General features: G+C 39.2%; 1 protein-coding gene across 4 annotated transcripts in view; it reads right to left on the bottom strand.

Moving 5' to 3' along the window:
• RIC3 (RIC3 acetylcholine receptor chaperone) overlaps positions 1-24,644 on the bottom strand; it is a 55,048-nt gene that overhangs the window by 16,613 nt on the left and 13,791 nt on the right. For 3 of the 4 annotated variants that reach the window (XR_010841421.1, XM_059070126.2, XM_059070127.2), the window contains exons 2-3: positions 2,588-2,814; positions 1,505-1,580 (exon numbers count right to left, since the gene is read on the bottom strand). Coding sequence is in view for 2 of the 4 variants with exons in the window: in XM_059070126.2 (XP_058926109.1) it covers positions 1,505-1,580; positions 2,588-2,814 (303 nt within the window). In the remaining 2 variants the exon portion in view is untranslated. Of the gene's footprint in view, positions 1-1,504; positions 1,581-2,587; positions 2,815-24,644 lie in introns of those variants that run through there. The other variant, XM_059070129.2, reaches the window with a different exon arrangement.

The raw sequence follows: 24,644 nt of genomic DNA, 5'->3' as shown, positions 1-24,644 counted from the left end.
GTCCCTAGGATCTGAAAACTTATATGGAAGATAACAGTATAAAAGTTACTCTTCTTCAATAGAAAAAGTCTTGAACTAGGGCTGAGACCTTCCTGCCCAAGGTTTTCTACTTCAGTCCTCTGGGGTGAGTGCTATAACCCTATCTCCCAGAAGCAGCTTTCTCAACAGGGGTCAGAAAGGACCACAACTACTGAAAGTAAAGTTAAGACCCTAAAAGTAGAACATAAAAAATCAATCACTCAATCAGTACATGAAATGAACTTTAAAATAATAGGAAAATAAAATGTTGCTCATTATGTAGATAATCTAGTTATTCTGTTTCACACCCGAGTATCATTGTATGCAGATATATTTAGAGGGTCACTATAACATGTAATATTTCAAAGGCTTTTTAGTACTTGTACGACAAATTCTTATGCATGCAATTAACATCTGTGTCACATAAATGCTTAGGTTATTTTTATTTTCTGTATGATTCAAAATTGAAGCATAAGAAGTTGATATAATTGCTACTACATTATAAAACAGCTGCTCTTAGGAATTCCTTTTATTTACTTCTTTCTGTTTTAAATGCATTATGTGACAGGATACAGAATTTGCTACTCTTTAGTTCACAAGTCTTTAAAAACAATTTCATGATGCATTTACAATCACTTTTGGTAAGACACTATTTCAATTAAGAATACAAAAATTCAAAAAAAAAGAATACAGCAGGGATCACAGTCATTTTGCTGATGTCTTTCTTTTAAAAACCTCCGATGAGGCTTCAGTATCCACAGGATAGTTTGGCCTTCAACACAGCTTATCCTACCTACTCTTCATGCCTTCTTTCCCACAGCTGCCCTCTGTCAGACTGCGTCTTACTCAAGCACCCTATCTAATAAGGCCCTCCTTCAAACACAGCTAGGTGCGATTTCCCAGAAGGCTTTCACCAAGTCCCTTCCTGCTAGGCAGTAAACTTTTCACAAGTTATTTTTCCCTGACATTCATCCTAGACTATAAATCCTCAGAGGGAAGAGCACATGCCATATATATTTCATTTTTCCAGAGAGCACAGAATATTCTAATTGGTCGGTAAATATTTGATGATCATGTTTCAAGAGTCAGAAGTGTTAAACTCTGTCCCTAGATCTAATAACTGACTTTGACAATGACTTGATCTCACTGCCTCAGTTTTCCTCTATGTGAAATAAAGAAATTTGCTACCAATATTCTGAAGTCTAGAAATGAGAAATAACCCATTCCGAGTGTAAAATATTAATCTGCTAATATATAAAAAAGTGAACTGGTGGTTGTGTACTTTTTATAACTATCTTTCCCTCAAAAGCCCAACATCAATATGGAAACTTGAGAATTCCCAGAGCTAAGGTAAAAAACAGCATCAGATTAATCTGGGACAACTTTTGAGAAATGCTTTTAAGACATATCCACAGATTGTCCCTCTGGCTGTATTACAGCTCTCTGACTCAATGAAACTTATAAATATACTGAAAGGGGCACTTACTAATTTTCCTGTGGGTGCTTCCAGGTGTGGCAGTAGAGCACTTCCGATCCTCTGCAGTACTTTTCCCCTTTGAGAGCTGAGAATTGAAGGAGGTACAGTATATCAACAGCAGCTCAGAACCTCAAAGTCATGGAACCCCTCATATTAAATGGGGAAAAAAAAAAGGTTGGGAGAAAATCAAATCAAATAGCAACATTAGAGGAGCATCTCAAAAAAAAAAAAAAAAAAAGCCAACAGAAGGTTTCCAAGTAAAAAATTATCAAGGTCAAGGCACAAGAAAAAAATCTCTTCACAAGCCATCTGCCTTGCCCAGGCTCATCCAAGACTCAACCTGGGCTGCCTGCAGAATTCCTAGGCAAGAACGAAGTCACCTCTTACTCTAGCTAGGAGGGCAGCCTCCTTCCTCTACTTACAGTGCCCAGGCCCAGGCCCATGGCTGGCCAAAGCCTGCCTGGAGGTAGAACTTAACTGGGAGTCTACTTTTAAAAGGACCCAAATCATATCTCCCCAGAGCTGGGAAATATCAGGCTTAGTTTCAGGACGCAGCAGTTCTGTTTCAGAATTACTACAACTGATGTTAAAAACAGCACGTCATACTCCTGGGGGTAAAAGGAGGAAAAAGTGGTGTTGGTACAGTCATTATTTGGCCTCACAGTGGCTACCTGGAAATCATTATGCCAATCCTCATGATAAAGTTCTTCTTAGAACATCTTTATGCCTTTACAGTTTGCAAAGATGACCAATAAAGAAAAAACTGGGGCAGGGTTGGGGGAGGGTAGGCTTTGAACTTTATTGCTCAGTGGATTAGGAACTAGAAGATTCAGGTTCAAGTCCTGGTTCTGCATTTTTAGTTGAGAATTCTGGGGCAAACTGTTTAGGTTCTGAGTGAAGATTTTCTCATCTGTAAAACTGAGATATGTGACAGCTATCCTAGGTACCTCATAAAGAGGAGGCAAGATTTAAAGAGATGATAGATTTGAAAAAGGGTTATGAACTATAAAGGGTTTTAATGCTGACAATGATTTTTATTATAATGATACTGGATTTTCATTGATGTAGTATGATCAGGATGACTCCACTTACCTTAAATAAAATGTATAGTATATATAAAAAAATGCCAAAACCGTAGATTGGAATAATCTGCCCCATCAGGCCTCTTCCACTACCTCCTCCTCCAGTGCCTCCACCTGGTCCTTTAGCCTTTGCAAAGGCCTCTGCAAGGTGAGACCTCTGGAAGCGAGCCCCAGAGGTCTGGCCATCTGAGGGTGCCTGGTGATGATGCATCATAGGTGGAAAGCGACCCAACTTCCCTGAGAAAATAAATTAATCAGTCTTTATTACTTCTACTATTTTAAATATGGCTATTAGGAAAACAGCTCACGCACTGAGATACGTAACAGAAGTCCACTCAAACAAGTTTAAGAAAAAATGGGAACTTGATTATAAGAATATAGAGGCATCACAGGAGTATCACACATATAATAAATATGATGTGGCAATCTCTAGCTGTTCACCAAACCCATTTTCTCTTCCTTTTGGGTCCACAGGTGGATAACGTTTTTCAGCTTTCCATACACTTAAATGTGGCCATGTGACTGAGTTCCAGACAAAGCAATGTGAATGACAGGTGCTAGTTCAAGGCCTGGCCTATACAACATCCCATGTGTTGAACTCCATGTTCATTTCCTTTCTGCAGGCTGGATGCTAACACCTACGGAGACATTGGAAGTCATCTGTTGAAAATGACAAGAGTCTCCATCAGCCCGAGTTCCCGAGCAACTGTGTGGCACAGAGCCCTCCACTGCCACCACCTCACCAACTCAGAACCATCTGGACCTGTTTATGTGATTGAAAAATAAACTTCTATTGTGTTAGGACCATTATACACTTTGGAGTCTATCTGTTAGAGTAGTTAGCCATCCCTAACTAATACACATAAGGAAATGCAATCTGATCTCAGACAGAAGAGAACACAATCAGAAACTGGAAAGCCATCAGGATACAAGACAGCTACTCTCACTTTCTACTTCAATCGTTCTCCCTCTCTGTGGGGCCAGAGGGCTTCTTTCTCTGTTCCTCTGTGCATATCTTCCTCATTCTCATTTCTCTGCCAGCATTTCTCTAGCTTCTCTGTGAACATAAAGGAAGATGTTCACCCCCAAACCCCTCATTCTGCATGTCCTTCAAGAGGCCAGCAGAGACTGGTCATAATTCCAAATTCCCTGCATACCTGCTCAGCTTGGGTAGGTATGCAGCACTTTCCAATCAGCTGTAGCTGAGCAGACAGGATTCATGTAGTACAAACAGGGTTACAGGGGCTCAGTCCTGTGAGTGGAAGTGCAGGGTGTAGAGAAAGGAGTGTGCATCAGTTTTCTCACATTTTTTTCCTCCATCAGGGGCAGCCAAACATTAACAGCGTCAAGCCTCCTCCAAGTCACAGGTGAGAAAGAAAGGAAAGACTTCTCTTCAAAAGGCCATGTAAATAGGCTTGTGTGGATAATCCACTGACAGAAAACACTAAGGAGCAGAAAGACTTCTCGACTCAGACTCTAAAAATACAAACTACACAGTAAAAACTGTTGGATTTGACTTCAATAAAATTATGGATTTCTGTTCAATAAAGAATACCATGAACAGGGTTAAGATAGATGACAAGCAAGGAAAAGCTTCTGCAACGTCTAAAATTGACAACTGATTAAATCTCTAGCATAGACAAGGAATTCCTACAATTTGATATGAACATCAGAGGAAACCCAATAGAAAAATGGCCAAAAGATATGAGTAGGAAACTCACAGAAAGAGAAGTTCAAATGGTTAACAAGTACATAAAGAGATGATCAAAATAAAACCAACGAGAAAAATACTAATTAAAACAATGAGCTAGCACTTATACCTATCAGAAGGGCAAAAATTAGAATGGTGGGTAATAGTAGGTACTGTCAAAGATGTGGGGAGGCAAGAAATCTCATGCATTATGGGTAAGAGTGTAAACGGATACAGCCATTCTGCTAAATTATCTGGCTACACTTAGTGACATTAAAGCTATGTCCTATTATCCAGTGATCCTATACTGGTGGATAAATTCCAGAGAAATTCTCAGATAAGGCTGTCTGTATCTGACTTCAAACTATAGACTCTATAGACCTGTGTGAGACTGTTCACTGTGATGATGTTGTAGCAGGGAGCCTGAAGTAACTTTGATCTCTGTAACTGTTAGAATGTAGAATCAAAATGGAGTAGATACCAATATGAAATTCCACATAGCTTTTAGAAAACACTTTAGATATACCTACAGCAATATGAACATCTTAAAAAGCACAGCATTGAAAAAAATAAGCAAATACCATATGTAAGCTAAAGACACACTATAATTATACTACATATCTTTCAAGCAAATATGTAGGTATAAGGACATAAAACAAACACATTAGAGTGGGTGCACATGAACGGAGAAAGGAATGGGCATGTGGAGTGAAGGTAAAGAGTTAAAAAGAAAGTAACAAAATAAGAAAGCAACCTTGCACTGGTGATGTTAATCAGGGGCTATGAACTGAGGACTATCTTCAAGTCAACTCTCTGCTCCTGAGGTGAGAGAGATGGTGGGTGGGCAGGCAAGGAGTGAGACAGCCAGCCACTGGGCCTGAGAGCTGCCCTCCTGCCTGTATCCTCTCTCAGCCAAGCTCCACACCAACAATCCTTTTTTCCCTCTTGATACTGACTTTGGGTGACATGGAAGTTAGAAGAAATGCTTCTTTTTAAGAGGAGGCCAGCAACAGAAGCACAACTTCAGAGAGTAGAAGAAAGCAAGAAGGTCACTACTCCTATTCCGGGTGCTGGTGACTATTTTGCTACTAAACTGTCAAGGATCTTAATATCTTAAATGGTCCTAGCTTTAAGGCTATAATGCACTTTAAACAAATGCCTAGCCAGCATCTAAGAAGCTAACCTTTCCCTTGAGAGAATCTGATATATCAGGTGGTTACTGCTCAATAAACTAGATTTAATATCTGTAGTAATATGTTGTTGAACTTCATTTAACTGTACTGAGAAGCCTGTTCTCAAAACTTGGCATAAAACAAAATATAAAAAATTAAAGCCAAATAATGGCACAAAAGGCATTATTTTGCATTTCTAAAATTGAAAAATGATGATGATGCTAAACATCACAGATCTGCCCCCAAAACTTTTATAGATCTGTCAGCCAAGAAGATTTATTGGACCACTATTATGTTCAGGACTCTGTGCTATAGGTAGGAAGGGAGGAGAACCATAAATGAAATGGAAACAATGGTTCCCACATGAAACAATGCTTTTAAAAAGTAGTATATCCAAAGCAAACAGCAAAAAAGGAACAGGGTACTATGGATCTTGTTACTAGACAAACTAAATGTCTAAGTATTGAAAGAATGCAAAAAAAAAAAAAAAGGGAATCAGATGGGATCAATCATTGAAGGGAGTGAGATTCAGAATTGAAGCAAAGGCACACTAGGAGAAGAGAAGACTGTGTGCAATGAGAAAAAGATGAGAACAAAGAAATAAGAACAAAGAATAAATAAGGTTAACTACCAAATCCATTAAGGGAAGTAACAAGAGATAAGGAAAGTAGCAGTGGGTTAAATGTTAACTTGTGTCATATAAATTTAATACTGTGGGTCTAGGATCAGGGAAATGATTTAATCAGAAGGGTGTCTGAGGAGGATTATTCCAAGCAGTTGAGTAAGGACCTAAAAGAGAGAAACTAGGGTCTGGGAAATCAGCCAGAAGACAGCTATAGCTATAGAAAGGAAAGGATGGGTCCAAGGGCTTTTACCATGCAATGATCAGCAACATTTAATAACGAATGGGGAGTGGGGGGTTGGAAAACTTGAAGGTTGGTTTAAGATACTAAGAGAAGACAATGAGGAAAACTGGGAGGGCTTATGGTTAAGGGAAGACTGAACACCTATTTTTCACATGTTAAGTTCTAGGTGTTGTTGGCATATTCATAAGAAATTTTTATTAGACTGTAGTTAGGCTTGAGAAGAAACTCTGAGCTACCTAAATGACAAAGCTAATTAAAATTGCATGAACAGTTCCCATACCAAAAAAACTGGAGGGGTATGTGTACTTATGTGCAAAAATAGGAAGAAAAGAAAACTGTGCTGGTCAAAGAAGACCAGAAGCAAACCAGTATCATAAAAGTCAAAGGAGGATAGACTTTAAAGCAACTGAGAAATCTAGAACAAACTGATAAAAGACTAATGGCTATCCCTGTTTTTAGACACAATGTATTCTTGGGAAAAGGATGGCCATCATATGTAATCTTGACTGTCCACCTATTTGGACAATAACAGAAATCAATATACTACAAAGCATCATAGAATCTTCAGAGTCAGAAGGAGCCTTAAAAGTCATCCAGCCTCTCAACAAATGCTATGGGGACAAGACATTCACATGCAAAAGGATGAAATTAGACCCCTACCTCATACCATATTAAATTTCTAAAAATTAACTGAAAATAAATTAGAGACCTAACTATAAGAGCCAAAACCATAGAAGTCTTAGGAAAAAAATAAACATAAATCCTTGTGACCTTAGATTAGGCACTGTCTTCTTAGATATGACACCAAAAGCACAAGCAACCAAAGGAAAAATAAGTGGACTTCATCAAATTTTAAAACTTTTGTGCTGCAAAGACACCACCAAGAAAGTGAAGACAACCCACTGAAAGAAAATATCATATATCTGATAAAGGTTGAGTATCCAAAATACATAAAGAACTCTTACCACTCAACAAAAAGACAACCCATTTAAAAATGAACAAAGTATCTTAATAGACATTTTTCCAAAGAAGATATATAATGGCCAACATGCACATGAAAAGATGTTCAACATCAATAGCGATCAAAGAAATGTAAATTAAACCCACAATGAGATAGAACTTTACACCCATAGGATTCTATAATCAAAAAGACATAATTGATGGGACATCCCTGGTGGCGCAGTGGTTAAGAATCCGCTTGTCAATGCAGGGGACCTGAGTTCAAGCCCTTGCCTGGGAAGATCCCACATGCCACAGAGCAACCAAGCCCCTGTTCCACAACTACTGAGCCTGTGCTCTAGAGCCCACGAGCCACAACTACTGAGCCCGCGTGCCACTACTATTGAAGCGCATGTGTGTAGAGACCGTGCTCTGCAACGAGAAGCCACCAAAAAGAGAAGCCTGTGCACTGCAATGAAGAGTAGCCCCCACTTGCCACAATTAGAGAAAGCCCGTGTGCAGCAATGAAGACCCAACACAGCCAAAAAATAAATTAATTTTTTAAAAAAGACATAATCAAAAGTGTTGGCGAGGATGTGGAGAAAATGGAACTACTGTACTCTGCTGGGTGGGAATGTAAAATAGTGCAGTTGCTTTGAAAAACAGTCTGGCAGTTCCTCAAAAAGGTAAACAAAGTTTCCATATGACCCAGCAATTCTGCCCTTAGGTATATACCCAAGAAGAATATGCTCACACAAAAAGTTATGTACAAAAAAGATCTTGCTGTGATTTATGTCAAAGAGTGTTCTTCCTATGTTGTCCTGTAAGAGTTTTATAGTGTTCGGTTTTACATTTAGGTCTTTAATCCATTTTAAGTTTGTTTTTGTGTATGGTGTTTTATATATATATATATATATATATATATATATATATATATATATATATACACACATGCATGTATGTAGAATCTAGAAAAATGGTACAGATGAACCTATTTACAGGGCAGGAATAGAGATGCAGACATAGGGAACAGACGTGTGGACATGGTGGGGGTTGGGGAGGGAGGGTGGGATGAACTGGGAGACTGGGATTGACGTCTGTGCGTTGCCATGTGTAAAACAGATAGCTAGTGGGAACCTGCGGTATAGCGCAGGGAGTTCAGCTCGGGGCTCTGTGGTGATCTAGATGGATGCAATGGGGGGTGGGGTGGGAGAGAGGTCCAAGAGGGAGGGGATATATATATATATACATATAGCTGATTCACTTCGTTGTACAGCAGAAACTAACACAACACTGTAAAGCAACTATACCCCAATTAAAAAAAAAACTTTTGTATAAATGTTTAAAGCAGCATTATTCATAATGGCCAGATGTTCATCAGCTGACAAATAAAAATGTGCTATATCCATACAATGGAACAGTATTTGGCCATAAAAGAGGAAGGAAGTGCAGACACATGCTACAGTATGGATGAACTTCGAAATCATAATCCTAAGTGAAGAAAAGCCAGTCATGAAAGATTACATATGATTCCATTAACATGAAGTGTTCAGAATAGGCAAATCCATAGAGACAGAGAGTAGATTTGTGGTTGCTTGCTGGGGGGAGGTAGAGAGGGTCGAGAGGGGGCAGAAGAGAGTGACTGCTAATGGGTATGGTTTTTTTTTCTTGAGGGGTGACGATTCTGATGATGGTTGTACAACTTCGTGACTATATTAAAAGCTACTGACTGTGCACTTTATTTATTTTTTATTTTTTTATTTTTTTTGTGCTAGGCGGGCCTCTCACTGTTGTGGCCTCTCCCGTTGCTGAGCACAGGCTCCGGACGCGCAGGCTCAGCGGCCATGGCTCACGGGCCCAGCCGCTCCGCGGCATGTAGGATCTTCCCGGACTGGGGCACGAACCCGTGTCCCCTGCATCGGCAGGCGGACTCTCAACCACTGTGCCACCAGGGAAGCCCCTGTGCACTTTAAACAGGTAAATTGCACGATGTGTTATTTCTCTCTCAATAAATTGGAAATTTTTTAAAGGAGTCATCTAGTGGTGGTCTTGACTCTGCTGAATACCATCAAACAGGAAACAGTACTTCCCCCCACAGGAAGCCCATGCCACCTCTGTACGGCTCTGATTGTTAGAACTGTCTTCTTTCTATTGAGTTAATGGGTGAGCAATGGGAGTAAGAAAGGAAGTGTGATATAGTGTTTCAAAAAGCAATACTAAGTGAATGGTGATGTGGCAAGAAGTAGAGAAACATTAAAATTGATTTTAAAAGAGATTATTGATAAAGAGATTGTAGACTAGAATCAAAGAAGCACTGAAAAAGTAGAGAATACTATGTTCAAAGGTAGGAGGGGGAACTGAGAGCAATGGAAGAGACAGGCTAGATGGTAAAAATATGTTTTATATCCTAGGAGAAACCTGTGCATTTTATATTCAATGTAATAGTTCACATATTTACTACTGAACACTTAACAACATGCCAGGTACTGTGTCAGACACTGAGATTAAAATGATAAATAAAACAATTCCTGTATTTAAAGAGTTTATGAATAAGAAGTATAGTTACAACATGGTTAACTGTACTGTAACCATCAAATCCAATGGCTTTTACTCAGCTCTCACTCTTAAGACTCTGCTACACAAGAAAGTGATTACCACAAGTCATTCAATAAATATTGGATTAATCTGAACAAATTCTTGCCAAACTTTCCTGACTTAATATCTGTGGCACATCACTCTCCTGATTTCTTCTTTTCCCACTAACTAGTCCTTCAACCTATTTCTTCCCGTCTCTTTTACTGGTTCTTCTTTAATCCTCTCTCCCCAAGGTTTTGTTTCAACCTTTGTTCTTTCCTTATTCTTCTTCCTTTGGTAAACTCATTCATTCTCAAGGCATACACTATAATGTCCAAAATGTATAGCTCTAGTTCTGACCTTTCCTCCAAGCTCTTACCTCTTATCTCTAAATCCCATTAATATATATGTCCTTTTGTTAGTCTATCCACTCAAACCTAAAAGTGAAACTAATTTTCACCTTCCAAAACCTGTTCTCCTCCTGTATTTCTTCTCTTTGTAGAGTCACTCTCTCAGACCTTTAGGCTTCAGACCTATAACCTCTGCCACCTGTGACCAAGGGTACACTTCAGATGGCAGGCTAGGGTCAGAATGCTGAATTTGGAACAGATTTTTCTCTTCATAAAGTTAACTGTTCTCAATAGGGAGCAACCTCACCTCTTAGATCTTGGTATCACCATGTTTCTTAGAACTGAACAGCCCAGAATGCCTAAAAAGTCAATGGCTAGCAAACACTTGGAGATGTCTAGCTGAAATGATTTTTTAAGAAAAAAATTTTAAAGAAAATACTCCAAGTGTACAAAAAACTACAGATGATAATACATGAGCACCTATATACCTACCTACCACACAGATATAACTGGAGCCCCTTATGTCTCTCCCTCCCACCCTCACTGAAATAGCCACAACTCTGAATTTGGTTATTATTAGAATATGTGCTTTTAGACTTTACTATGTAAGTATACATCCATGAACAATATACAATATTGACTGAGTATTTTAAAACTTTATATTATGAATGGATGGTGGTGGTGGTTGTATACCAGTGTGAATGTACTTAATGCCTCTGAACTGTATATCTAATGGTTGAAATGATAAATGTTATGTATATTTTAGCCACAATTTAAAAAAACTTTATATTACAGTATCACACTGTACTGATGTTCCTGCAACTTCCTTTTTGCCTTTTTTCAGCAAAATGTATCCAGTTAATACATGCAATTCTAGTTCATTCACTCAAACTGCTATATAACATCTCCTTGTACATCTATATCACAATTTTTCACTATTACAAATGTTCTACCTTATAGCTACATTACAAAAAGGATTTGTGGGGTTTTAATTGAAGTATAGTTGGTTTACAATGTCATGTTAGTTTCTGGTGTACAGCACAGTGACTCAGTTTTTTTTTTTTTTTTTTGGCTGCGTTGCTGCGCACAGCAGCTACTCTTTGTTGTGGTGTGCAGGCTTCTCACTGTGGTGGCTTCTCTCGTTGCAGAGCATGGGCTCTAAGCACACGGGCTTCAGTAGTTGTGGCTCGCGAGCTCAGTAGTTGTGGCTTGTGGGCTCTAGAGTGCAGGCTCAGTAGTTGCGGCACACAGGCTTAGTTGCTCTGCGGCATGTGGGATCTTCCTGGACCAGGGCTCAAACCCGTGTCCCCTGCATTGTTAGGCAGATTCTTAACCACTGCACCACCAGGCGAAGTCCCAAGTGATTCAGTTTTATATGTATACATATATACACACACACACACACACACTTTTTCAGATTCTTTGCCCTTAGAGGTTATTACAAAATATTGAGTATAGGTCTCTGTGCTACACAGTAGGTCCTTGTTGGTTATATAGTAGTGTGTATATGTTAATCCCATACATATGGTAATATATACACAATGAAATATTACTCAGCCATAAAAAAGAATGAAATAATGCCATCTGCAGCAACATGGACAGCCCTAGAGATTATCATACTAAGTGAAGTAAGCTAGACAGAGAAAGACAAATATCATAGGATATCACTTATATGTAGAATTTTTAAAAAAGATACAAATGAACTTATTTACAAAACAGAAACTCACTTAGAAAAACTTATGGTTACCGAAGGGGAAAGCAGGGAGGGGTGGGATAAATAAGGAGGTTGGGATTTGTGATTTTGTTTTCTAATTGCTTTAAAACAAACAACTAAAGAGATCAGAACATTAAAGATATTAGAACATTAAAACTGCAGACCTTCCAAAACAGAAAACAGCTGTGTTCCCTATCTCTATATGTACTTAAGTATTCTATTACATGGACTTGACTAAATCCCAATTGTTTATTGAAAGCTTTCCCCATATTTAGGTTTATTTAATTATTAAAATTTCACTTAGCAAATAATTTAAGCTTGACTAAAAACTTAATGGATTTTACAGAGTGCAGCTCTACTTTCCCTTGTTAATAACCATCCCTATTGCTAAAAACAAAAACAGAAACTCTAGCACTGTTAACAAAAGAGCTTTCTGAAAGCAACATTAAACCATTTGCAGCATTTCATTTCTTAGGGCAAATAAATCAATAAAGAACTGGATTACCACAGAACAAGAAAGGTCTTAATGTAGCCAGTCCTTTAAGATAGGAAAGCTTCTCCCTAAATACTGAGGAAGTTCTTGATGTCATATTTAATTCAGCATTACTTAAAGTGGAGGCTCCAACAACAGCTGAATGTTTCTTCCTCACCAGTCTCCTCCAAGGGCCCATCTTATCGCATTCCACTCCTACCTAACTCTACTTTGCTGACCACTGCTTTAATGTTTTCTGCTTGTCTAATCAGATTTTTTTCTTCATCTTTTACCAACCTCCCCATTCCCAATTCATCCTACATATTATTAAAAGAGATATTTGTGTGTCTAAGTTGCTTAGCACAGGGCCTAGTCCATATATTCAACACATGTTAACTATTACTGTTTGTTACCAGAGTAATCTTCCTGAAGCATAATTCTAACTGGTCTTGCCATTCCTTGGATCAAAAGCTTTCAATGGTTACCATAATGACAAGAGACTGCATCACACAGGAGACAGCAGAGGGAGGTATCAATAAAGTGAATACCACCTTTTCAGTCAGAGTTATTAAGATCCTCACTCTGTGTCCATCTATTTAAATGGAAGTTAAATTAACCTTACTAGAGCTCATTTTCATCATCTATAAAATGGCTATCATGAGACCTACTTCTCAGGGTTGTTACAAGGGTTACAGATTAAATAAGATAACATATACAAAGCTCCCAGCACAGACAGTAGGTATTTAGCAAATTCTGATTTTTCCCTCCCTACAAAGTGAACTCCTAAATTATGAATTCCATAATCTAGCCCAAAAGTACCTCTTCACACTTCTTTCCCATTACATACTCCTGATTCAGCCAAACTAGACTTCTCACCATGCTTTGAGCCTGCCTTGTGATTTCTTACCTCTCAGCCTTTGCTCACTCCAATAGTTTTGCTTTCCCCTCCAACTCCACATATCTAAATCCAGCCTATCCTAAGCCCAGGTCAAATACTGCCCTTGTCCCTGAAGCATTTTCTCTTATCATCCCCATTGCTTAGAATACACTGTCTGAACCTCTTTAATTGCACTTATCACACCTGGCCTTATTCAAGATTTCTATTTATGTGTCTTATATCCTCTATTTGAATGGATTGGAACAGAAATGGGTAACATCTTCCACTAAGTACCATTTCTACCCAATTTTAGCTAGTGCTGATTAAAACCTACAAATCATACCTGAGAATAAGAAAAGCAGCCTCTGATACCCAGGAGCTGGTCTGGTGTTGCTGTGAGCTAGCCTGGCACTCACAGTTAGGTCTTGGTGTTCTCCTCTTACACATAAGCAATTTCAGACATGAGCATCAGACAAGACCATTCTATGACCATGATGGATCAAGACAAAAAAATAAGAAAACTGTGTAATCTGTCTGAGCACACACAAAACATGAACCTGCCCAAACCAAAAAAATATCAAATATCCCCTATTCCTGGATGATGAGTGACTGCTGCTTCTTTGCAATTATAGCTATAGCTTTTCTTTAGACTGCTCTCTCCTTACATAAACTCTACTAAGATACCCAGTCATAGAATTTGCCCCACTTTCTGACAGCATCTGATCCACGGCAAAGCCCGACGTCCTTAAACCTTCCTCAAAATCACCTAACACAAGCCTAAATCCTATAGTAAGACTTTCCTAACACTCTTGCTGAGATGCTGCATGCTTCCTCATGCTGTGCATCCTCCTTTGATGCAACAAGCAATAAACCCAATTTATTCAACTGCAGGTGCATTCCTGGTGCTCTGTGGCTGAAGGACAAACTAAGAACTTCTTTAATAGAAGTCTAGTATTTTCTTTATGCTGCTATACACTTTGTTGAACTCATCTGAATGACTTACACCAGGCCTGTTGGCCTTGCTGTAATCTCAAGACCCAGCCCAGTCACTCTCAGAGCTAAAAATAGTTTTTTACTTCATTATCCTGAGCGTTTTCAATTTCACAGTTCTGAGAATAGAAAATGGCAATCAGACTGATCAAGGTGCCCCACACCTACCCACCTCTGAGTTTCTGAAATTGAAAATGTGTCTAATTTACATGCATTCACAGACTCTCAAATTGTCTCTGCTCCTCTTTGCACACTTTCAGAGTAGATGTCTGATGTTTCATTAAGAGAAAAGGTAAATGACCAAAATAATCCATTTGTCTCAGGCACCTACATACCAACACATAAAGAGCTAATTTAAGATAACAAAGAATTACGTATATGTGTGTGTTACATATGTATGTATAAATATGTATACACACATATACATATATGTGTGTGTATGTATTTTCACATCTTGGAGAGCTTCAGACTCAGTGAGCAGGACTCACTTGAGGAGAACATCGTGACAATAAGAGTCTGAACTATTCCAGAGGAACAGGGTTACTGGGGAGGGGCTGGTAAGGAATCCTGTTTACAGGCATTCAAAGTGAGATGCTCATGGAAAACAAAGGTGGGCAGGGTCAGCAGGAGAGATGCCCAACGTAACATTACTGTAGGAGCCCTCCAGGCCCCAGCCAATGGAGGTGGAAGGTAGAACTCTCTTGAAGCCAATTCTAGCAGAAGCAGCACACTGTCACCTTGGAGGGCTTCAACTACTCTGGAACCTGTTCAAAGTCCCAGTCAGCTAACCAGGAACAACTAACAAGTTCCTGACCTAGTATGGTGACATCTTCATGTTCCACAGGTACATAAGGTGAGTCAGAGAATGGTTACTCTGGCCAAAGAAGAAATCTGTTGGTGAAATGAAAGGAGAACCAGAGAAAGAGATCATGCCATCTTAGAATTTGTGGCAAAAAGTTAGGAGTTGTGTGGCACAGGCTCTAGGAAGGCAGAATTAAGAAGTCCTGAGAACAGAGACACGTGCAGTCTCACTGCATGAGACTCTAAGAAAAAAGCTCTTAAAATGCATTTTTGCTTGGGCATTAAAAAAATTCTTAAGCAGGTGGGGAAGGCAGAGGAAAACAGTAGATGTACTGGTAGCTATTCTAAAAGAACAGACAAAAAATGAACAGAAGAGCACATCAGCAATTAGCATGAAAGAGTAGCAAGACTTGGAAGAACCACATGAGGAGGCCAAGGTCCAAAACAAATTAAGGTTTACAAAAAGTCTAGCAAAAGCAAAAAGGATATTTTTAGAGTGAAAAGGCAATTTGCTTGATGATAAAATGTAATGCTGAGAAAGCAGAATTTCTCAACCTCTATTTTGCTTCCATATTCTCTATCAGAGGGTATCAGTTTGGGGTTAAACGGAGAGAATTAACAATCCTAGAGGGGAAAAAAGTCCCAGATGGGTGAGGAGGATAAGATCAAGTCTGTTCACTAAATAATTTCTACCAGGAAAACTGGTAAAACTTGTATATAAGGTCACTGAACTAAAGAAAATTTTAAGAAATTATATTGATAAAAAGAGAAATCTTGAACAAATGGAGACAGATAATTATTGTTCCAGTCTGCAAAAAGCAAAAAGGTGGATAGTGGATTTTCAACTATAGAGAAGTGAACACTTCTTGGACTCAATTCTAAAAAGGATTCTTCCCTTTTTTTTTTTTTTTTTTTTTGATGGAGTGGACATGGAAGGGAAGAAACTTTTTTCTGGTTATAAAAGAAAAAAAAACGCATACCTATAGAAAATTGAGAAAGTAGAGAAAAGTATAAATAACAACCACCCATGTTTCCATGACCCAGAAATAACCACTGTTAAGATGTTGACCTACTTTTTCCTAGTGAATACATACAGTGAATATATCTTTACTTTTCCTTTATAGTATACAATTTTCCCATATCATTTAGAACTCTTCATGAGGAGAAGAAAGAGAAAAGGAGATCCAAAATGTATTAAAAGAGATTATGGCTGAAAAATTCCCAAACCTAAAAAAGGAAACAGATATCCAGATACAGAAAGCACAGAGGGTCCCAAACAGGTAAACCCAAACAGACCTACACCAAGACATATTATAATAAAAATGGCAAAAGTTAAAGAGAGGATTCTAAAGGCAGCAAGAGAAAAAGAGTTAATTACATAAGTTCCCCCATAAGGCTATCAGCTGATTTCTCTACAGAAACGTTGCAGGCCAGAAGGGAGTGGCAAGATATAGTCAAAGTTCTGAAAGGGAAAAATCTGCAACCTAAGGTACTCTACTAAGGAAGATTATCATTTAGAATAGGAGAGGGCTTCCCTGGTGGTGCAGTGGTTGAGAGTCCGCCTGCCGATGCAGGGGACACGGGTCCGTGCCCTGGTCTGGGAAGATTCCACATGCCGTGGAGCGGCTGGGCCCATGAGCCATGGCCGCTGAGCCTGCGCATCCGGAGCCTGCGCTCCACAATGGGAGAGGCCACGACAGTGAGAGGCCCGCATAACACACACACACACACACACACACAAAGCCCCAAAAAACTAGAATAGAAGGAGAGACAAAGAATTTTTCAGACAAGCAAAAACTAAAAGAAAACAGCAATACTAAAACTATCCCCTAAAAAGAAATATTGAAAGATCTTCTATAAATAGAAGAATATGTAGAAAAGAGAAAATCACAATTGCAAAGCAAATCACCTAAATAAACCAGTACACAGATTTTTTTAAAAATCAAAATATTTCTGTGAAAGTGATGATAACCACAATGAACAGCAAAACGATGAACATGAAGGTGTAAAAGAGAAGACCAAAATCATAAAATGTGATGGAGGAGAGTAAGAAAATGTAGATTTTTAAAAAATTTCCTTGAATGTGTTTGAGCCTATATGACTACGAGTCTAAGGCAAGTAGATATACAATGGGGTTAACATACTTGAAAAACAGGGTTACCACAAATCAAAAACATAAAATAGGTTCACAAAAACCAAAAAGAAGAGAACATAAGTATAATACAAAAGAAAAAAATCAAACTACAAAAGGAATAAAAACAAGAAAAAGAAAGGGACAAAGAAGAAATATAAAATCAGGAAAACAATGTTTAAAATGGCAATAAATACATATCTATCAATAATTACCTTAAATGTCAATGGATTAAATGCTCTAATAAAAAGACAGAGTGGCAGATTAGATTAAAAAACAAAAGCCTACAAGATGCTGCCTACAACAGACCCACTTTAGGGCAAAGGACACACATAGACTGAAAGTGAGGGGACGGAAAAAGATATTTCACGTAAATGGAAATGACAAGAAAGCGGGGGTCACAATACTCATATCAGACAAAATAGACTTAAAACAAAGTCCATAAAGAGAGATAAAGGACACTATATAATGATAAAATGATCAATACAAGAAGAGGATTTTACACTCATAACATATATGCACCTAATATAGGAGCATCCAAATACATAAAACAAATACTAACAGACATAAAGGGAGAAAATGACAGAGATACAATAATAGTATGAGACTTTAACACCCCACTCACATCAATAGACAGATCTTCTCTGGACAGATCTTCTAGACAGGAAATCAATAAGGCAACAGAGATCCTAGATGTTACAATAGAACAGTTCACATTTTTAGGAAATTACATCCAAAGAATCAGAATACACATTCTTTTCAAGTGCACATGGAACATTCTTTAGGACTGACCACAAACTAGGACACAAAACAAGCCTCAACAAATTTAAGAGTATAGAAATTATCAAAAGCATCTTTTCTGACCACAATGGCGTGAAACTAGAAATCAACCACAGAAAAAAGAAATGAGAAAAAAGCAATTACACGGAGACTAAACAACATGCTACTAAAAAAACAATGGGCCAATGATGAAATCAAACAGGAAATTTAAAAATACCTTGAGACAAATGACAATGAAAACACAACTATACAAAATTTATGTGATGCAGCAAAAGCAGTTCTTAGAGGGAAGTTCATAGTGATATGGGCCTTCCTCGAAAAATAAGAAAAACTTCAAATAAACAACCTAACCTACCACTTAATACAATTAGAAAAAGAACAAACAAAACCTAGAGTCGGGCTTCCCTGGTGGCACAGTGGTTGAGAATCCGCCTGCCGATGCAGGAGACACGGGTTCGTGCCCTGGTCCGGGAAGATCCCACATGCCGCGGAGCAACTAAGCCCGTGAGCCATGGCCGCTAGGCCTGTGCGTCCGGAGCCTGTGCTCCGCAACGGGAGAGGCCACAGCAGTGAGAGGCCCGCATACCGCAAAAAAAAAAACAAAAACAAAAAACCTAGAGTCAGCAGAAGGAAGAAAACAATAAAGATCAGAGAGGAAATAAATAAAATAGAGACTAAAAAACAATAGAGGGCTTTCCCGGTGGCAAGGTGGTTAAGAATCTGCCTGACAATGCAGGGGACACCAGGGTTAAGCCCTGGTCTGGAAAGATCTCACATGCAGCAGAACAACTAAGCCTGTGTGCCACAACTACTAAGCCTGTGCTCTAGAGCCCGTAAGCCACAACTACTGAGCTCATAAGCCACAACTACTGAAGTCCGTGCGCCTAGAGCCCGTGATCCACAAGAGAAGCCACCACAATGAGAAGCCCGTGCACCGCAACAAAGAGTAGCCCCCACTCGCTGCAACCAGAGAAAGCCCATGTGTAGCATGAAGACCCAAAGCAAACGAAAATAAACTAAATTAAAAAAAAAAAAAATAGAAAAATCAATAAAACCTAGAGCTGGTTCTTTGAAAGGGTAAACAAGATTGACAAACCTCTGGCCAGGCTCACCAAGAACAAAAAAAAACAAAATAAGAATTGAAAAAGGAGACATAACAACTGATACCTGCAGAAATACAAGAAACCATAAGGGAATACCATGAACAATTATATGCCAACAAATTCGATAACCTAGAAGAAATGGACAAGTTTCTAGAAACATATAGCCCACCAAAATTGAATCAAGAAGAAATAGCTAATTTGAACAGACCAATCACTAGAAGTGAAATAGAATTTGTAATCTTAAAACTCCCTACAAACAAAATTATAGGACCAGATGGCATCACAGGCGAATTTTACCAAACATACAAAGAAGAACTTATACTGATCCTTCTCAAACCCTTCCAAAAAACTGAAGAGGAAGGAACATTCCCAAAGACATTCTATGAAGCCACCATCACTCTGATACCCAAACTAGACAAAGACACCACCAAAGAAGAAAATTACAGGCCAATATCTTTGATAAATATAGACGCAAAAATTCTCAACAAAATATTAGCAAACCAAATTCAACAACACATAAAAAAAAATCATATGCCAAGACCAAGTGGGATACATCCCAAGTTCACAAGGACTGTTCAACACATGCAAATCAATCAATGTGATACATCACATAAACAAGAAGAGACAAAAACCACATGGTCATCTCAGTAGATACAAAAGAAGCATTTCACAAAATTTAACATCCATTCATGATAAAAACTCTTACCAAAATGGGTATAGAGAGAACAAATCTCAACATAATAAAAGCTATTTATGACAAACCCACAGCCAATGTAATACTCAATGGTGAAAAGCTGAAAGCCTTCCCACTAAATTCTGGAACAACACAATGATGCCCACTCTTACCACTTCTATTCAACATGATATTGGAAGTTCTACCCACAGCAATCAGACAAGAAAAAGAAATAAAAGGTATCCAAATGAAGAGAAGGGGTAAAATTGTCATTATATGCACATGACATGATACTATACATAGAAAACCCTAAGGACTCCACACAAAAACTACTAGAACTGATAAATAAATTCATCAAGGTAGCAAGATATAAGATTAACATACAGAAATTGGTTGCATTTCTTTACACTAACAATGAAATATCAGAAAGGGAATGTAAAAAAACAATACCTTTCAAAATCACATGCCCCAAAATAAAATACTTAAGAATAAACCTAACCAATGAGGTGAGAGAGTTATATGCTAAAAATTATACAACATTAGTAAGAGAAATTAAAGACTCAAAGAAATAGAAAGATATCCTATGCTCTTGGATTGGAAGAATTAATATTGTTAAAATGAGCACACTACCCAAAGCAATCCACAGATTTAATGCTATCCCTATCAAATTATCCATGACATTTTCCACAGAACTAGAACAAATAAATAATCCTAAAATTTATTTATTTATAGATAATCCTAAATTCTGGGTCCACAAAGGAACCAGAATTGCCAAAGCAATCCCAAAGAAGGAGGCATAAGCCTCCCAGACTTCAGACAATATTACAAAGCTAAAGTAATCAAAAAAGCATGATACTGGCACAAAAACAGACATATGGATCAATGGAACAGAACAGAGAGCCCAGAAATAAACCCACACACCTATGGTCAATTAATCTTCGATAAAGGAGGCAAGAATATACAACAGGGAAAAGACAGCCTCTTCAGCAAGTGTTGTTGGGAAATTTGGACAGCTTTCACCATACACAAAAATAAACTCAAAATGGCTAAAGACTTAAACATAAGACATGACACCATAAAGCTCCTAAAAGAGGGGAGCTGGGGGGAAGACGGCTGAAGAGTAAGACGCAGAGATCACCTTCCTCCTCACAGATACATCAGAAATACATCTACACGTGGAACAACTCATACAGAACACCCAATGAACACTGGCAGAAGACCTCAGACCTCCCAAAAGGCAAGAAACTCCCCAATGTACCTGGGTAGGGCAAAAAAAAAAGAATAAACAGAGACAAAAGAATAGGGATGGGACCTGCACCAGTGGGAGGGAGCTGTGAGGGAGGAAAGGTTTCCACACTAGGAAGCCCCTTCGTGGGTGGAGACTGCAGGTGGCAGAGGGGGAAGCTTCAGAGCCATGGAGGAGAGCACAGCAACAGGGTGAGGAGGGCAAAGTGGAGAGATTCCCCGCACAGAGGATCGGTGCCGACCAGCACTCACCAGCCAGAGAGGCTTGTCTGCTCACCCGCCGGGGTGGGTGGGGGCTGGGAGCTGAGGCTTGGGCTTCGGTCAGATTGCAGGGAGAGGACTGGCGGCGTGAACACAGTCTGAAGGGGTTAGTGCACCACAGCTAGCTGTGAGGTAGTCCAGGAAAAAGTCTGGAGCTACCGAAGAGGCAAGAGACTTTTTCTTCCCTCTGTTTCCTGGTGCGCCAGGAGAGGGGATTAAGAGCGCTGCTTAAAGGAGCTCCAGAGACGGGAGCGAGCTGAGGCTATCAGCACAGACCCCAGAGACTGGCATGAGATGCTAAGGCTGCTCCTGCAGCCACCAAGAAGCCTGTGTGCAAGCACAGGTCACTCTCCACACCTCACCTCCCGGGAGCCTGTGCAGCCTGCCACTGCCAGGGTCCCGTGATCCAGGGACAACTTCCCCGGGAGAACGCACAGCGCGCCTCAGGCTGGTGCAATGTTATGTGGGCTGCTGCCACCACGGGCTTGCCCCGCACTCCCTGCCCTTCCCTCCCCCCAGCCTGAGTGAGCCAGAGCCCCCGAATCAGCTGCTCCTTTAACCCTGCCCTGACTGAGTGAAGAACAGATGCCCTCCAGCAACCTATACACAGAGGCGGGGCCAAATCCAAAGCTGAACCCTGGGAGCTGTGCGAACAAAGAAGAGAAAGGGAAATTTCTCCCAGCAGCTTCAGGAGCAGTGGATTAAATCTCCACAATCAACTTGATGTACCCTGCATCGGTGGAAAACCTGAATAGACAACGAATCATCCCAAATTGAGGAGGTGGACTTTGAGAGCAAGGTATATTATTTTTTCCCCTTTTCCTCTTTTGTGAGTGTGTATGTGTATGCTTCTGCGTGAGATTTCGTCTGTATAGCTTTGCTTTCACCATTTGTCCTAGGGTTCTGTCTGTCCATTTTTTGTTTCTTACTTAAAAAAACTTTTTTTCTTAATAATTATTTTTTATTTTAATAACTTTATTTTACCTTATCCCCGTCCTTCCTTTCTTTCTTTCCTTTCTTCTTTCTACTTTTTCTCCCTTTTATTCTGAGCCGTGTGGTTGAAAGGCTCTTGGTGCTGCAGCCAGGAGTCAGTGCTGTGCTTCTGAGGTGGGAGAGCCAACTTCAGGACACTGGTCCACAAGAGACCTCCCAGCTCCACATAATATCAAACGGCAAAAATCCCCCAGAGATCTCCATCTCAACACCAACAACCAGCTTCACTCAACGACCAGCAAGCTACAGTGCTGGACACACTGCCAAACAACTAACAAGACAGGAACACAACCCCACCCATTAGTGGAGAGGCTGCCTAAAATCATAAGGCCACTGACACCCCAAAACACACCACCAGACGTGGACCTGCCCACCAGAAAGAAAAGATCCAGCCTCATCCACCAGAACACAGGCCCTAGTCCCCTCCACCAGGAAGCCTACACAACCCACTGAACCAACTTTAGCCACTGGGGACAGACACCAGAAACAAGGGGAACTACGAACCTGCAGCCTGCAAAAAAGGAGACCCCAAACACAGTAAGATAAGCAAAATGAGAAGACAGAAAAACACACAGCAGATGAAGGAGCAAGATAAAAACACACCAGACCTAACAAATGAAGAGAAAATAGGCAGTCTACCTGAAAAAGAATTCAGAATGATAGTGAAGATGATCCAAAATCTTGAAAATAGAATAAAGAAAATTCAAGAAACATTTAACAAGGACCTAGAAGAACTAAAGAGGAAACAAGCAACGATGAACAACACAATAAATGAAATTAAAAATACTCTAGAAGGCATCAATAGCAGAATAACTGAGGCAGAAGACCGGATAAGTGACCTGGAAGATAAAATAGTGGAAATAATTACTGTGGAGCAGAATAAAGAAAAAAGAATGAAAAGAACTGAGGACAGTCTCAGAGACCTCTGGGACAACATTAAACGAACTGGACAACATTAAACGAACCAACATTCGAATTATAGGGGTCCCAGAAGAAGAAGAGAAAAAGAAAGAAACTGAGAAAATATTTGACGAGATGATAGTAGAAAACTTCCCTAATATGGGAAAAGAAATAGTTAATCAAGTCCAGGAAGCACAGAGAGTCCCATACAGGATAAACCCAAGGATAAACACACCAAGACACATAGTAATCAAACTGTCAAAAATTAAATACAAAGAAAATATATTAAAAGCAGCAAGGGAAAAATAACACACAAGGGAATCCCCATAAGGTTAACAGCTGATCTTTCAGCAGAAACTCTTCAAGCCAGAAGGGAGTGAGTGGCAGGACATATTTAAAGTGATGAAGGAGAAAAACCTACAACCAAGATTACTCTACCCAGCAAGGATCTCATTCAGATTTGATGGAGAAAGTAAAACCTTCACAGACAAGCAAAAGCTGAGAGAGTTCAGCACCACCAAACCAGCTTTAAAACAAATGCTAAAGGAACTTCTCTAGGCAAGAAACACAAGAGAAGGAAAAGACCTACAATAACAAACCCAAAACAATTAAGAAAATGGGAATAGGAACATACATATCAATAATTACCTTAAATGTAAATGGATTAAATGCTCCCACCAAAAGACACAGACTGGGTGAATGGACACAAAAACAAGACCCATATATATGCTGTCTACAAGTGACCCACTTCAGACCTAGGGACACATACAGACTGAAAGTGAGGAGATGGAAAAACATATTCCATGCAAATGGACATCAAAAGAAAGCTGGAGTAGCAATTCTCATATCAGACATAATAGACTTTAAAATAAAGACTATTACAAGAGACAAAGGACACTATATAATGATCAAGGGATTGATCCAAGAAGAAGATGTAACAATTGTAAATATTTATGCACCCAACATAGGAGCACCTCAATACATAAGGCAAATACTAACAGCTATAAAAGGGGAAATCAACAGTAACACATTCATAGTACGGGATTTTAACACCCCACTTTCACCAATGGACAAATCATCCAAAATGAAAAAAAAAAAAGGAAACACAAACTTTAAATGACACATTAAACAAGACGGACTTACCTGATATTTATAGGACATTCCATCCAAAAACAACAGAATACACATTCTTCTCAAGTGCTCACGGAACATTCTCCAGGATAGATCATATATTGGGTCACAAATCTAGCCTTGGTAAATTTAAGAAAATTAAACTTGTATCAAGTTTCTTTTCCAACCACAACGCTATGAGACTAGATATCAATTACAGGAAAAGATCTGTAAAAAATACAAACACATGGAGGCTAAACAATACACTACTTAATAATGAAGTGATCACTGAAGAAATCAAAAAATACCTAGAAACAAATGATAATGGAGAAACGACGACCCAAAACCTATGGGATGCAGCAAAAGCAGTTCTAAGAGGGAAGTTTACAGCAATACAATCCTACCTTAAGAAACAGGAAACATCTT

The sequence above is a fragment of the Kogia breviceps genome, chromosome 7 (assembly GCF_026419965.1).
Source record: "Kogia breviceps isolate mKogBre1 chromosome 7, mKogBre1 haplotype 1, whole genome shotgun sequence".
Lineage (NCBI taxonomy): Eukaryota > Metazoa > Chordata > Mammalia > Artiodactyla > Physeteridae > Kogia > Kogia breviceps.
Note: the sequence above shows the minus strand (reverse complement) of the source record. Positions and strands in the feature narration are given on the sequence as shown.